Below are 16,240 nucleotides of genomic sequence, written 5' to 3'. Positions count from 1 at the left end.
CTAGGGTACCTGGGTGGCTCAGCCAGTTAAGCGTCCAACTCTCGATCTCGGCTCAGGTCATGATCTCATGGTTCGTGAGTTTAAGCCCCACATGGGGCTCTGCACTGCCAGCGCGAAGCCTGCTTGGGATTCCCTGTCCCCTCTCTCTCTCTGCCCCTCCCCCCACTCGCACTCTTTCTCTCCCTCTCAAAATAAATAAATAAACTTCAAAGACAGAAGACCTACCTGTAGAAATCACGCAATAATTAAGTTCAAGGTAGTGATGACTTGGTCAAGCCCATGTGAAGGGCTCTCAGAGACCAAAGCCACTGAAGCTTGATGACAGCTGTCTTCCCAGACAGATACTACCATTCGTATCCCAAGAAGACAAATGAATGAATTATTTGAGGGAAGAACCATGCTCCCAAGCCAAAGCCATCTGAATCAAGGCTGTCCAGTGTTTTGGTACATATTTTATTACAACAGAAAAGTATATGAAAGCAAGGAGATACTGCTGGAACAAAGTACTACACAGGTGAGAGAACAACATTCTCATGCATCCATTCACACACTAACTTATTTCAACGATTATGTATCTGTAAAGCACTGTACACGAAACTGATAAAGCACCAACTGGGAAAGTATTTTTGCAATACAAAAACCAACAAGGGTTTAGTATCAATATTAATGAAATCCTAAAAACCAACGAGAAAAAAAATACGTGAATAGGCAGTTCGCAGAATGGACGCATTTAAGATGTTCAGCTTCTCTAGCATTCAAAGAATGTTAATATTCATATTTCATTGTATCAATGAGTTACTATGGATTTAAATAAATTAAATCAATGAAATGTCACTGAAACATTAAAGCAGCTATTGGAAGGCACTGGAAAATGACCAAAGACAGGTAGAAACTTATAAACAAAAGAATTTATTCTTGACAGTTTCTACATTGGATAAGAATGGTAAATTGGTGATCTTTTCGGGTGTGGGGGTACTTGCTCCCCAACCACCCCAAGTCAGGCAGTGGAACTGTGTCCTTCCCCGCTGAAGGGGGCAGGTGACAGCATGCAGAGAGCAGAGCTGATAAAAATTTTAAAGGGAAATTTTAGATGCAAGAGAACCACAGAAGGGCTGAGATCCAAAGTTTGAGAATACACTCTGCACAGATCCTGGCTGACTGATAACTTTCTATCTTCATGGACAGCCCCTGGGAGGCTGGTGAAAAATCAGGCATAATCTCAATGAGGATGGACTGCATCCTTCCCATATCATCAAAGAGCATATGTAGCTGCAAAAACAATTACCCCCAAACCTAGCAGCTTACAGCAACCGTAAACATTTCGTTTCTTCCACAAGAAGAAGACCTATTTTGCTATCTAGACCTATTCAAAGTGCTGCTTATGTATTCTCATGGCAAGGCAGCCAGCTTCCTCTAGAGCAAGCAAGTGATCCAAAGGAGAGCGAGGTAGAGTATACACTGACCTAGACTTGGGATTCACCCTCGGTCAATTCTGCATTGCCCTATTAGTCACATAGGTCAGCCCTATTCAATGGAAAGAGGACCCCACAGAAGCACAAATACCAGGAGGCAAGAATCACTGGGCGCCCTCCTGGATAACTACTACAGAAATCTACCTTTGAAAGACAAAACTACTCTGGTGACATGTGCAAGTGTGTTGTGTTTTGCCCAAGTACATTTCTCAATACACACTCAGTTGGGGTAGCAGAAATTAGAAGCCCTAACAGCTTGAGGTATAAGATAGCAGAACCTCAGGCCAGCAAAGCAACTGGAAATTAAGATGGCGAATATCAGAAAGAAGCCCCCAAATCTGAGTATGAATTCTGCCCACATCTAAACTACACAGGCCCAGAGTACCTCCATTTCTACTCTCCAGAGAGCTGAACTTAAAAAATAGCAGCTGGGAGCCAAACAACAACAACAACAACAACGACGACGACGACAAATTGAATAGGGAAAGCAGTCACCTTCTGCAGGGGAGATGGATTTTTCAGTTTGAGTCCAGGCAAGTTAACTGTCTACTAGATACAACAATCATTAGGGGGGGAGAAAAGTTCCAGGGTTGCTGTAACAGATTATATACACAGTCCAGCTTTTGCCCACAATTTACTAGACATGCAAAGAAACAGGACTCTCCTGATCCACACTTAGGGGGAAAACGTAGTCCGTAGCAACTATCTCCAAGTGTGCCCAGATACTGGGTTTAGTGGAAAAACATTTCAGATTGCTGATTATTAAGAAGTATAAACACTTAAAGAAAAGCATGGTATTAATGAATGAACAGATATGGAATCTCAATAGTAAAATGGAAACTATAAAAAAGCAGCAATCAGAGATCTAGAGTTGAAAAGAAAAGTAGCTAGAATGAAAATTTTACTACATGGGCTGAAGAGCAGATTTGAAATAGAAGAAGAAAGACTCACTGACCTTAAAGACAGAACAACAGAAATTATCCAATCCAAGAGGGGAAAATGATAACAAAAACAAAAGTTTCAGAAATCTGGATATTATCATGCAGTCCAACAAGTAACTGGAATACTACATGTAGTGGAGAGGAAAAGAAAAAATAAATAAATAAATAAATATGGCTGAATATCGTTGAAAACACTTATAATAAGAAATTTGGGTAAGAATTAAATGAGAACCTATGTGAAAACAACATGAAATACAGTACATTATAGACAGTTAATTCATATATTGATACTTCTGTTTATAAACTCTTCTTGCCCATCACTTGGGCTATTTGCATCTCATAATATCACCATCAGATGAAGAGGTAAATTAAAGGGAAAGGGATTAAGCCACACTTTTCATACCATAACTATTTATTCAACTCCTATGATATTATGGTTCAGTGCTATTAGAGGGATGTGATGGTTTAATTTTATGTGTCAACTTGACTAAGCCATGGCACCCATATATTTGGTCAAACGTGTCTGCATATTGCTGTGAAGATATTTTTTAGAGGACATTAACATTTAAATTAGTCAGCTGGGAGTAAAGTGGATTATCCGCCATAATGTTAAGTGGGACTCATCCAATCAGTTGAAGGCCTAAAGAAAAAGACTGACACTGACCCCCCCCAGCCCCCCACCAAGGAGGAGGAAACTCTGCCTTCAGACTGCCTTTGGCCTCGAGCTATAATATCAACTCTCCCTTGGGTTTCCAGTTTGCTTACTTACACTGCAGATTTTGGACTGGCTAGTCTCTACAATCATGAGAGTCCATTCCTTAAAATAAATCTCTGTGTCTCTGTCTCTATCTCTCTCTAAACATACACACATACACACACACACACACACACACACACACACACACACACACCTATTGTATTAGTTCTGTTTCTCTAGAGAACCTTGACTAATACAAGGTGGGGGAGGGTGTCACGGTTCCTACCTTTAAGATGCCTTCTGTCTATACTCAACACATCTCCAGAGACAAGGGGAAACAAAAGCAAAAATGAACTATTGGGACCTTACCAAAGTAAAAAGCTTCTGCACAGCAAAGGAAACAATCAGCAAAACTAAAAGGCAACAGACAGAATGGGAGAAGATATTTGCAAATGATGTATCAGATACAGGGTTAGTATCCAAAATCTATAAAGAATTTATCAAACTCAACATCTAAAAAACAAATAATCCAGTGAAGAAATGGGCAAAGGACATGAGGAGACACTTCTCCCAAAGAAGGCATCCAGATGGCCAACTGACACATGAAAAAATGCTCAACATCACTCATCATCAGGGAAATACAAATCAAAACCCACAATGAGATACCACCTCACACCTGTCAGAAGGGCTAACATTAACAACTCAGGCAACAACAGATGTTGGGGAGGATGCGGAGAAAGAGGATCTCTTTTGCATTTTTGGTGGGAATGCAAGCTGGTGCAGCCACTCTGGAAAACAGTATGGGGGGTTCTCAAAAAACTAAAAATAGAACAACCCTATGACCCAGCAATTGCACTACTAGGCATTATCCACGGGATACAGGTGTGCTGTTTCGAAGGGACACAGGCACCCCCATGTTTATAGCAGCACTATCAACAATAGCCAAAGTATGGAAAGAGCCCAAATGTCCATCGATAGATGAATGGATAAAGAAAATGTGGTATATATACACAATGGAGTATTACTCGGCAATCAAAAAGAATGAAATCTTGCCATTTGCAAGTATGTGGATGGAACTAGAGGGTATTATGCTAAGTGAAATTAGGGAAAGACAAATATCATATGACTTCACTCGTATGAAGACTTTAAGATACAAAACAGATGAACATAAGGGAAAGGAAGCAAAAATAATATAAAAACAGGGAGGGGGACAAAACACAAGAGACTCTTAAATATGGAGAACAAACAGAAGGTTACTGGAGGGGTTGTGGGAGGGCGGATGGGCTAAATGGGTAAGGGGCTTAAGGAATCTACTCCTGAAATCATTGTTGCACTATATGCTAACTAACTTGGATGTAAATTAAAAAAATAAATTAAATTAAAAAAAGATGCCTTCTGTCTAAAAATTAAGGGAAAAACTCACAACACATGCTAAAAATCTACAAGCACAGGGTGTCTTGGGAGTAGAAAGGAAAAGCACATCTTCTGGTCTGGAGTGAGAGACAGGGGTGCACTCGGGGGAGGATTCCTAGCAGAGGGAACCTTTAAGCTCATTTCTAAGGAGCAGGAGCTTGTCAGGTGAATGTGAAGAGGAGAGGCAGGAAAGAACATTTTGAGCAGGGGAAAGCCATAAACAGAAGCCAGATCCCGAGAAGCTTAGGTGCTATACCAGTAAGTTTAGTTTTCATCCTCAAGACGATGATGAATGACTTTGATCAGATATGTTACATTCAGTTCTAAGAGTCCCAGGAAAAACTTCACTGACAGACGTATTTTTTAATAATGAGAAAACTTCCTAATGAGCCTTGACTATTTGCTCACGTTGGTTCCGTGTTTTCCTTACGATCACAGAAAACCCAGAAGTATTTATACAAGGCACTGGTTGCGGCAAGCTCATTTACTGGCTATATCATAACCTTCTCAGCCTTCTAAGCTGCAAAATGGGATTTCTGTTAGTGTAAATATGACTTGTTTTCTAGTGCCATCTGGTGTTTTATTAGGGCACAGATTACTACTTTTCAAAAGAATGCAAAGAGCAAGCGAGACACCGTTAAATGCCTAAAAGACAGTCACAGAATCTACTGTTTACACATACCCTTAATTGTAATGAATGATAAAATGAGATATTAAATATTAGTCTAAATCAAAGAAAAATTTCAGGAAAAGTCCTCGATTCAAATGCAATTTTCACACACACACACACACACACACACACACACACACACACAGAAAAAAAACACATTTCCTTTTTGCAGGCATGGGTATTTTGTTAGTTTTTTTCAAATTCCTTTAAAAGACTCACAAACCCTCAGTTAAAAACTAACACTTGATAGATGTTAAATCAGCGACCTGTTGCATACTCTTCTGTTCAATGAACTGTTAAAGCCCACATTTTCTCAGGAGCTTCAAGTCATTTTTGGCTCCTGTCTTTCTTTCATACTTCATATCCTATCCATTAGCAAATTCTAGTGACTTTATCTTCAAATACACGGAGAACCCAAATGCCACTCACCTCCACTACCCCACATCCTAATCCCGACCATTACTACCTCTAGGAGTCGCCTAAGTGGTCTCCCTGCTTCCAATCTTTTTTTTTTTTTTTTAATTTTTTTTTTCAATGTTTATTTATTTTTGGGACAGAGAGAGACAGAGCATGAACAGGGGAGGGTCAGAGAGAGAGGGAGACACAGAATCGGAAACAGGCTCCAGGCTCTGAGCCATCAACCCAGAGCCTGACGCGGGGCTCGAACTCACGGACCGCGAGATCGTGACCTGGCTGAAGTCGGACGCTTAACCGACTGCGCCACCCAGGCGCCCCAACCCTGCTTCCAATCTTGTATCCCCAGAGCTAGAATGAGCCTTTTGTAACGTGCCAACTTTCTGTTCAAAATCTCCTAGTGGCTTCCCACCTCACTTGAGATAATACACAAAATCCTTCTGGCTGGTGGCCTTCATAGCCCTGTGTGATTTGGACCCTGCGAGCCCTCGGAGCTCACCCACTCCTCCCCCTCCCCCTCCCCCATTCCCCAGCCGCCACACTGGCCTCCTCTCTGATCCACATGCTAAGCACCCTCCCTCGGGGGCTATGGACATGCCCTTCCATCCCTGGACTTCCTTCTCCCAGATGCTTCCACAGCTTATTCCCTTGCATCTTCAAATGTCACTGTCCCAGAGGACTCTCTACGGAGCAATACTCCTGCCCACTGTCAGGCTCTGTAGTTTTTTTCCTATTTTATATTCCTTTTCATACTTATCACTATTATATTCTGATTTTTAAAAATTACATATCTAACCTTCCCCCTCCACACACATACACATTATAGGTACCATGAGAACTGGGACTTTGTTTTTACGGTGTTAGCCCCAGTGCCTAAAATAGGGCCTGGCACATAGTAGGTACACAACCATGTATTGAATAAATGGATGAATAAACGTTAGTGTTTGAATGTGACATCTAGTAAGCCATTTTAGCACTGCATTACTTTGTAGTTCATGCATTTTGCGGTTGTGGAATACAGAATAAGTGGGAAAAGATGACATCCAGTGGGGAGAAACTGATACAGCAACTTTATCTAAAATGGACAGAAGTAATCTGATTCAGTTTAAGAATCTGGCACCTCCAAATAGGGCCTATTTTGGAATAAGCCTTATTTCAAACCCATGACTCCATCCAAATAAACTTAATATGACTCTCTAAAAGGAAGGGGACATAGAATTATTAATTGTTTTTTTTTGTAAGTTTTCTTTTTACTTATTTTGAGAGAGAGAGAGAGAGAGAGCACGAGTTGGGGAAGGGCAGAGAGAGGGGACGGGGAGAGAAAATCCCAAGCAGACTCTACAAAGTCCGTGCAGAGCCCGAGGTGGGGCTCAAACACTCGAACCACAAGATCGTGACCTGAGCTGAAGTCAGGTGTTCAACTGACTGAGCCACCCAGGCGCCTCTAGAATTATTAATTCTAAGTAAAAGCAAAATTTTCCACTCGTACCAGCAGTCCCTCAACGCACTTGAGGAGCGATAACGTAAGTAGAAAATCAGGCAACCTAATAATTCATCTTGAGATAAATTCATAATAGCCATTAAAAAGGAAACAAAACTCCAGTTCTATTATTCTGACACTAAGGTCTATTAAAACACATTCCAATTTTCACTACATGTTCCACAGATGGATTCTTTCTTTCCCCTTCTCCCGTCCCTACAGTTAACAGCACCATATGAATCTGAGTTAAAAAAAAAAAAAAAAAAGAAAAGGATGGAATCCCAAAGTGGACAATGAATTCCAATGGATTTTCCATGAATCCAGGGTAATACTGATCACCTTATTTTTTTTTTTTTAACGTTTATTTATTTTTGGGACAGAGACAGAGCATGAACGGGGGGGGGGGCAGAGAGAGAGGGAGACACAGAATCGGAAACAGGCTCCAGGCTCTGAGCCATCAGCCCAGAGCCTGACGCGGGGCTCGAACTCACGGACCGCGAGATCGTGACCTGGCTGAAGTCGGACGCCTAACCGACTGCGCCACCCAGGCGCCCCTTGATCACCTTATTTTTAAACTCTAAGACTATTCCAGCATTTCACACTCAGTAAAATACCGTTCGCTACAAACATCTTTCGGTTGGAACGGATAGTAACTGCCAGTTTTACACAACGGAAGGCGATGAATCAGTCAAGTGAAGCTGTTCCGTGGCTTCTCTCCAGGGATTCCCTGAAGAAACAGCCAAGAGAGGCCAGCACCCACCACACTGGGAAAGTCCCCTTCGCATCAGAAGCAGCCTGGAGGGCAAGGCTGTACAGAGCATGGCGGGCAGTGCAGAGGGAGGCAAGGCCCCCTGAGGAAGAAACGGAGCCTCTGCAGACAGAGCAACAACACAGCTTCCAGTCATGCTGTGAGCAGCAGAAACAACACCCACGACCTACCCTCTCCGTCGCTACCTTTGTCAGAAGCACTGGGGCAGACCTCCCAAGAACACACAAGTCAACGTGTGAATGGCAAAGGCTCTGATTTGCAGACACGCACAGGGCCTGGGTATGCCATCGTACTACCTGAAGGAAAATGTCAGCCCCCCTGCCATGGCGTCGCCTCTGATTTTCTCTCTGACCGCATGGCATATACTCTCAGCTTGGTCAGGGTGCTCCAGCTTCACAGGCTTGGCTTTCCCGCCACAGGACCTTTGCACAGACTCTTCCTCTGTTCAGTGTGCTCCTGGCTCAGCATTCGCACAGCTGCCTTGATTACATGGCTAACCCCCTCAGAGACCTTCTCCCCTTCCCATTTCCCTCCAGCACACTCTCCTGTTTGGTTTCCTTTAGACCACGATCTCTATTTCAGTTTGTGTATGTGTTGCTGGACTCCTTACTGGGATGTAGGCTCTATGAAAGCAGGGATTTTGTCTTATTCTCACCTGCATCCACTTCCCTACAACAGTAGCTGGCATGCGGTAGGCATGCAAATATTTAAGTGGATAAATAAACCACTGTAGGTTTTCGTGAATGATGAGAAATTGATAGTTTTTTTAATACTCCGGTGACTTATTGACTTTTTAATTTTTTTTTTCAACGTTTATTTATTTTTGGGACAGAGAGAGACAGAGCATGAATGGGGGAGGGGCAGAGAGAGAGGGAGACACAGAATCGGAAACAGGCCCCAGGCTCTGAGCCATCAGCCCAGAGCCCGACGCGGGGCTCGAACTCACGGACCGCGAGATCGTGACGTGGCTGAAGTCGGACGCTTAACTGACTGCACCACCCAGGCACCCCACTTATTGACTTTTTAGCACAAAGCAGTAGCCATTTCCAGAAAATCTGGTGGCAGGGCATACTTTGGTGACAAAACAGTAAAATGCCACATGCCCAAGACTGCCAATTGCCACTCCCTCTCAATATTCGATGTTCCTTTCTTCTGTAGAACTAGAACCCTGAATTTTAGCTGCACCAACATGCTATCAGTTAAAGGCAGTTCTCCCAAGAACTACCCTCCTACTCTCCCCACTTCCTTCCTGTTATTTCGATGTGGTGATAAGGGCTTGGGCTTGAATGGCCCTTTTGGAACATTCTGGACTAAAGACGACAGAATGGCAAGAGAGGAGCTAGGTCCCTAAGGAGCCACTAAACAGGCCCTAGTTTATTTATGTGGATAAGAAATAAACTCTTACCTTGTTTAAGCCACGGCAACTTGAGGTTTGTAAAAACTAGATGTAACTGTATTTAATTGTAATGGGAATGTGGTGATCTGTAGGGAAGGTCTGAATCTAACTCAAATGCTGAAGACACAGGAGGAGGGTAAAAACGGGGGGCTGTTAAAAAAAACCAGGGTTTTCCTTAAAATTGTTTCTTTCCCTAATCAACATAGGGCAGGAGAACAAGAATAAAGGCCCAAGAGGATCTGTTTTATATCCCTTCTCTGTTATACTTGGGGCTGGTATCTGGGATCACAGAGCGAGACGCTGGCTAACTTGGTCCCAAAGAACAGCCTTGGTGCAGAGGCAGGACAGGAAGTGTTGATTGGTCCAAGGCCAACTGAATGATGTGGATCATTTTGTGAGTTTTTTGTACAGCTAAATTTATTCAATCAAAAAAACAAAAAACAAAAACCACCCTTTATTCTTTCATTATATGTGTCTTCCTTTGGGAGCTAAAAATACGTTTGCTTTTGTAACTGACTATGACAGTACATATGGATCTTTGAAAAGCACTGCTTGAACAAAATTTAAAAACTGGCTGACCCACATCAACAAATTGAACTGCTAATCAAAAGCAATCCGGGGGCGCCTGGGTGGCACAGTCGGTTAAGCGTCCGACTTCAGCCAGGTCACGATCTCGCGGTCCGTGGGTTCGAGCCCCGCGTCAGGCTCTGGGCTGATGGCTCAGAGCCTGGAGCCTGTTTCCGATTCTGTGTCTCCCTCTCTCTCTGCCCCTCCCCCGTTCATGCTCTGTCTCTCTCTGTCCCAAAAATAAATAAACGTTGAAAAAAAAAATTAAAAAAAAAAAACCAAAAAACAAAAACAAAAGCAATCCGAAGTCCAGATATTTGGATGGCAGTAGTGTAGCAGACTGCATTTATCATTTACAAATACTAGTTTCATTTTAACTTCCTGTTTTGAAGTGGGGCCTGTGAGGCATGAGAAACACTATGCTTATTTCTGGATGGAGAAACTGTAAGGGTAGGTAACACTTTAACGCCAGTCAGTTCTGCGCTCCAAACAGCAGGGGTACGAGGACACATCCACTGAGCTCAGACATACGAGGTCACGGAGGAGATCACGCAGTCGTCCCAGCATCTTGAGGGATGACAACAGCCGTCTTCTTACCCCAGTGTCGCTGATTCAGGTCTGGGTTCCCCATGGATCGCCATCCTAGGAGTTCTAGCGGGGTGTGCTTCTCACTCCAGAGCTTGGGTTTTAAAGAGCCTATCATGTCTGTTCATATTAATCCTTAGGAATTAAGACATAATAGAAATTCATTCAAATACTGACTGAACGCCTACTATGTGCCAGGCACAAGAAATGCAGCGGTGAGCAAAACAGACAAAAATGCGTCCCCATGAAAATTTAATTCCGGGGGGAGGTTCGAACAAACACGAAAGAATGAGACAAACTATCAAATATAATCACATGGTAGTAAGCGGTATGGAGAAACCAAAGCAAGGAAACAGGGTAGGGAAAGTAAGGGGGGTCGGGAGAGCGTGCAGAGAGAGCAATGCTCTGAGGACCCAGTCCCGGGCACTATGGTGCCGGAGGGTCAGGGAGACGAGCGGCCATCTGAAGAGGCTGCGAACAAGCAAACGGCAGACAGTCGGAGAAAAACCAAGAGGATGTGGCATCAGCAAACCAAGTGAGAGCAGGGTTCTGGAATCGAGGATCTACCCCAAACCCGGTGACATCCTCCTCCTTGCTTTCTTTTTTTCTCCGCAGTACAGTCATCCCCCCTCGTCTGTGGGGGATCCATTCCAAGGTTCCTAGTGGATGCCGGAAACCACAGACAGTACCGAACCCTATACAGACCAAGTTTTTTCTGATGTACATACACCCATGATAAAGTTTAGTTTACAGATCAGGCACTGTAGGAGATTAACAACAATACCAGTAATAAAATAGGACAAATACAGCAATATACTGTAAGAAATGTCATATGAATGTGGTCTCTCTCTCTCTCTGTCTCCCTCTCAAAATAGTGTACACTCCTGGACTCATCCTTCTTATGATAACGCCTACATGATGAGATGAAGTGAGGTGAAGGATGTGGGCATTTCTGACAACACGTCAGAAAGAGGGTTCTGCTTCCTGACCACATCTGACCACGGGTAACCGAAATCGCAGAAAACAAAAGCGAGGATAAGAGGGCTCCTTACTTCCGATCGGAGTATGTCATGGCATCCTGGAAAATTAGGAAGGCAGCATGGAGAACTTGTGCCATGACTGAGCTAAATCGCAGTCACCTACGTATAAAAACCAACTAACAGTTTCTGATACTGACGAGAAACGTGCAGAATTAGCAAGTTATTTAGAAATGCGCAGGTAAGTACCAGAAGAAACGGCTAAAAGAAAGTCAGCAATGGGACTCACGGACAGGGAGCGGTAGGGGAGAAGACTGCTGTTTTCATGAAAAGGCATATGTTAAAAACTACCCGTATTAATTTGATAAAAAAATTAAATACAACTAGTCTGGAAAAAAAAATACGTGACTAAATGCCTAGTTCCCAGCCTAAGGGCTACCGAATTACAGCCAGCGGCTTGCAATTCCACAAGTTTTATTTGTACACTAAGACTGAGTACATTATGTGTATTATAACATGTTATGTGTAAATATAATATATCTACTCTAATATCTTCTCAAATGTAGACACCGCTTTCATCACTAAAAATTAAAGGCATTTATGAAATTCTAATGCTTAATCATTAAAGATTTTATCATTCAAATGATACTAAAAGCAAACAGAACTACCCTATGATCCAATGATTGCACTACTGACGATTTACCCCCCAAAAACAAAGAAAAAATAACTAATTCAAAGGGATACATGCACCCCTGTGTTTATCGCAGCATTATTTACAATAGCCAAACTATGGAAGCAGCCCAAGTGTCCATCGACTGGTGAATGGATAAAGAGGATAGGTAGGGTATACACATCTTCAATGCAACGGAATATCATTCAACCATAAAAAAGAATGAAATCTTGTCTTTTGCAACAATGGGGATGGGGCAAGAGAGTATAATGCCAAGTGAAACAAGTCAGCCAGAGAAAGACAAATACCGTAATTTCACTCATATGTGGAACTCAAGAAACCAAACAAATGAGCGGGCAGAGCAGGGGGAAGAGAGAGAAAAACCAAGAAAGAGACTCTTCACTATAAGAACAAAATGAAGGTTACCAGAGGGGATGGGGTGATTAAACAGCGCACGTATCATGATGCAAATAAACAAACAAATAATTAATTAAATAAATAAAATTACTGAAAAGATTTACGAGAGCTAAAATTTGCAGCCTTATTTACTATTTAGAGATTCTTATTGACCGGGCTTGAATTAAATACTTGAAAATAAAAATGTCAAGGACTGGAAAGAATAAAGACAAGTGGAATATGAAAACTAAAGCATAAGCACCATTCTTTTAAAAGCACCACTTTTTAACTTAGTTCCTCACTCTAATAAGAGCTGACTTAAAATTCTACTGGATTCTTAAACTTAGTGGAATCTCACTGTAATCAACTCTGGGAAGGCAGACATGATTCATTCTATGTGGATGTAACCTTGTTTGCATGTCTTTCCAACAATTCAGAGTTCCTTGAATAAAGAGAACATGTTCTAGTAATCTCTGGATCTCTATTCCTGGCACAGATGCTAACATAAACAATCATATTTGACGTTTCCTAAGTGCTTTCCCTGTGCTGCACACTTCCTTAAGCACTTTGCACATATTTTCACCCAATTACTATTGTAGAAACAGGAGTCATCTGCTTCCTGAACTTGGTACTGTTTTATTCCCATATCACAGAAGAGGAAACTGAGGCACACCAGGCAAGGGATTCTCAGATACACATAGAGTGAATGGCAAAACGAGGATTAAAAGCCAGGCAATCTCTCTTTAGAGCCTTGGCTCTTAATGTTTATGTAAATATTACTTAATGTTTGATAAAATCATTGGAATAATAAACCCAGAGACAACTAACTTCTTTTAACTGGTAATAAAAAAGAAAATCATCATGCTATTCGTGAATGCTATGCTGATTTTTTTCCGATGCATATTTGAAGGGTTGTTTGTCTGATAATCTCACCTTTTTCTTTTTGTTCTGGATCGTCTGTTTTTCTATTTGTTTCTGAAAAGTAAAGACAAAACAAAATGAATATTGTGAATGTCACCATTCAATATCTCAAAATATAGGACCATATTTAAATGAATTCAAACAAATATAATTTAAGAAAAATATTTCTGGGCATAGAGTTTAATTTTCCAAAACCTTAAATTCTTTCCCACATGAAATTGGTTACAAAAACATTAAGATTAGACTCATTTGAATTACTCAGAAAAGTCACCAGGCAGTGGGGCGCCTCGTGTCTCAGTCGGTTAAGGTTCCAACTTTGGCTCAGAGCATGAGTCTCACAGCTCACGAGTTCGAGCCCTGGTTCGAGCCCTGCATCGGGCTGCGCTGACAGTGTGAAGCCTGCTTCGGATCCTCTGTCTCCCTCTCTCTGCCCCTCCCCCACTCATTTTCTCTCTCTTAAAAAAAAGTCACTGAGCAGTAACCAGGGCTGAGGCATCTGGCTAAGTGTTCCACATCTACAGGACACTGGCCGTGGGTCATCCCCACCAATTCTTTTTTTTTTTTAATTTTTTTTTAATGTTTATTTTTGAGACAGAGAGAGACACAGCATGAGCAGGGGAGGGGCCGAGAGAGAGGGAAACATAGAATCTGAAGCAGGCTCCAGGCTCCAAGCTGTCAGCACAGAGCCCGATGTGGGGCTTGAACCCACAAACGGTGAGATCATGAGCTGAGCTGAAGTCAGACGTTTAACTGACTGAGCTACCCTGGCGCCCCAATCCCCGCCAATTCTAAGTGCCTCTGTGGGGACAAAGGCAAACTGAAGTGGAGAGAAGCGCTCATCAAAGCTCGTTCAGTATCTGCATTGTCTCCTAAAACCCTAAGAGTACTTTATAACAACAATCGTGTGCTTTAAAGGAATACAGCGTGTCCCCGTCACTGGGGTGACACCAGTCTCCCTTCCCTAAGGACTTCACATATACACAGGTGGCCCGCTGAGGGTGCTCGCACTAAGCCCAGGTGCTGAGGAGCCAACGGCTTACCTGTGTCAGCCTCTCACTAAGTGAGTCAGAGGGTCTGTCCTACAAACGGGGCTGAGTGCAAACCCACCCAGAACCTGGGCCAGTCAAACAACATCCCCCCTACATGGAAAACTATGGTACCTGATCTGACCGTGCACTTACAACCTCATTTCTGCATTATCTCATATCTGGCCTACTGTTTAATATAGGTTGGGGTCTAGTAGACCAATTGATTATAGTTCCAGCAGGTTGTTATCTAGCTTTGGGTATTTCTCGGCACACTTGTTTCGGCATGGATGTTGGAGTCGGGATGGGGTAGCATTTGGGAGGCTGATATAAAATCTGACTCAGTTCTTCCCCCATCGTAGCCTGGGCTCTGGGGTGAGATCAGGGATACAACCACAGAACACTAGACTTTCTGCTCCCCAGTTTCCTCCATACGTTCAAGATCACACTTCTCATTTTTTAGAAGTGAAAAGTCAATCTGAGGCAGGCTCCCAGACAAAGAAGGAATTTTCATAGGTCAAGTGTTTTTGAGACGCTAGTGGAGAGGAAGGGAGCAGCCTTTCAAAGCTGCAGTGTGCCAGGCTCGGTCTAAGCCCATGGCATCTGTCTCCTGTCTCCTCACACCCGGGAGGGAGGGAGGTCTCATCTCCCTCTGTGCAAGGGAGGACGCTGAGGCTTAGAAAGTAGAGTGTCTGACGTTATCAAGGTCAGTTTACACCCCTCCAGAGCATATAATCTTCTACAGTGCCCTTCTCTGCAAGAGAAACAAGGGGTAGTGACGTGTAGGTCTCGCCTTCCGCAAAGAGTGGGTTTTATAAAGTTGAGTGCCACACACTTCCTGCCACTGAGGCAGGACATACACGGGGCATGTAAAAACAAAAACGAAAGCACGTTCTAGATCTCCGGTGAATGTTCTAGAACTTCTGATCTCATTAAAGTTAGGCAGTGTATCATTTAACAGGCAGACGTCAAGGATACAGGACTGAGGGAAATCGTCAACAATTTCAGTCCTCGAGAAGTCCTTCCGGTGGTATCATCAGTGTCTGCAGGAAGGTTGTGACCCTCCACGTCCTCAGTAATCTGTCACCTGGCACACGGCTAGTGTAATTTGAAAAGTCGAGCACAAAATGCGAGTTCCTAACCTGACTAGAGAAAACAGGCGGGTACTGGTCATGAAGAAGAGTTTAGGGTTCTCCACACATCTTCTGCCCCAAGGGAGTTAATAAGGAAGGAGGAGTGGCTTGATCACATTTTAAATAGGTGTGAGAGGGCCCTGGCCAGGCGTGCTCCCAGGAACAAGGGACACCACCTTTCTTGCTCTTCCAACGGAGTATCTATGATGAGGCAATGAGCTTGACCTAAGAAGGCCCAGCCCAAACTCGCCCAGCTCTGGGCAAAAGCTCTCGCTCGTGTCCCCTTCTGTCCCTCACATCACATCAACATGCTAACATCTGTGACTCATATTTGGATATGGGGAAATGCACAGAGAGCAGGCAGGTTAGCCTCTCTGATTTGCAGTGCTGAAATGTAGCTTAGATAAACGGGTTTTCTAAGAGTTCCAGCTTACTCACTGCTACTCTGCACAGCTAATAGTAAAGTGTTACTCTGCTTTACTTTATTCTCTGCACATACGCGTGTCTGAGACACTTTATGTGGACCTTGCCGTGCCACAGAGGAAAATCGACTTGTTGGATGCTTACTGTGTGCCCGGCATTGTTCTAAGCACAAAATGCAGATGATCCCACCAGTTCCATCGACCCAGTCCAATTCCGAAAATTATCAAAGTACAGTTCACTTGTATCTCATACCTAGTGTTTAAGCACTCATACTGAAGAAGAAAGACATTA

The 16,240-nt window shown here is 43.1% G+C and overlaps 1 protein-coding gene across 1 annotated transcript in view; it reads right to left on the bottom strand.

Annotated features, from left to right (window-relative positions):
* Positions 1–16,240, bottom strand: part of ASPH (aspartate beta-hydroxylase) — a 224,123-nt gene that overhangs the window by 103,440 nt on the left and 104,443 nt on the right. Inside the window, exon 14 of the mRNA XM_045455143.1 lies at positions 13,381–13,422. Coding sequence (XP_045311099.1) covers positions 13,381–13,422 — 42 coding nt within the window. The remainder of the gene's footprint in view (positions 1–13,380; positions 13,423–16,240) is intronic.

This window comes from Leopardus geoffroyi, chromosome C3 (assembly GCF_018350155.1).
Source record: "Leopardus geoffroyi isolate Oge1 chromosome C3, O.geoffroyi_Oge1_pat1.0, whole genome shotgun sequence".
In the NCBI taxonomy this organism is placed as follows: Eukaryota; Metazoa; Chordata; class Mammalia; order Carnivora; family Felidae; genus Leopardus; species Leopardus geoffroyi.
Note: the sequence above shows the minus strand (reverse complement) of the source record. Positions and strands in the feature narration are given on the sequence as shown.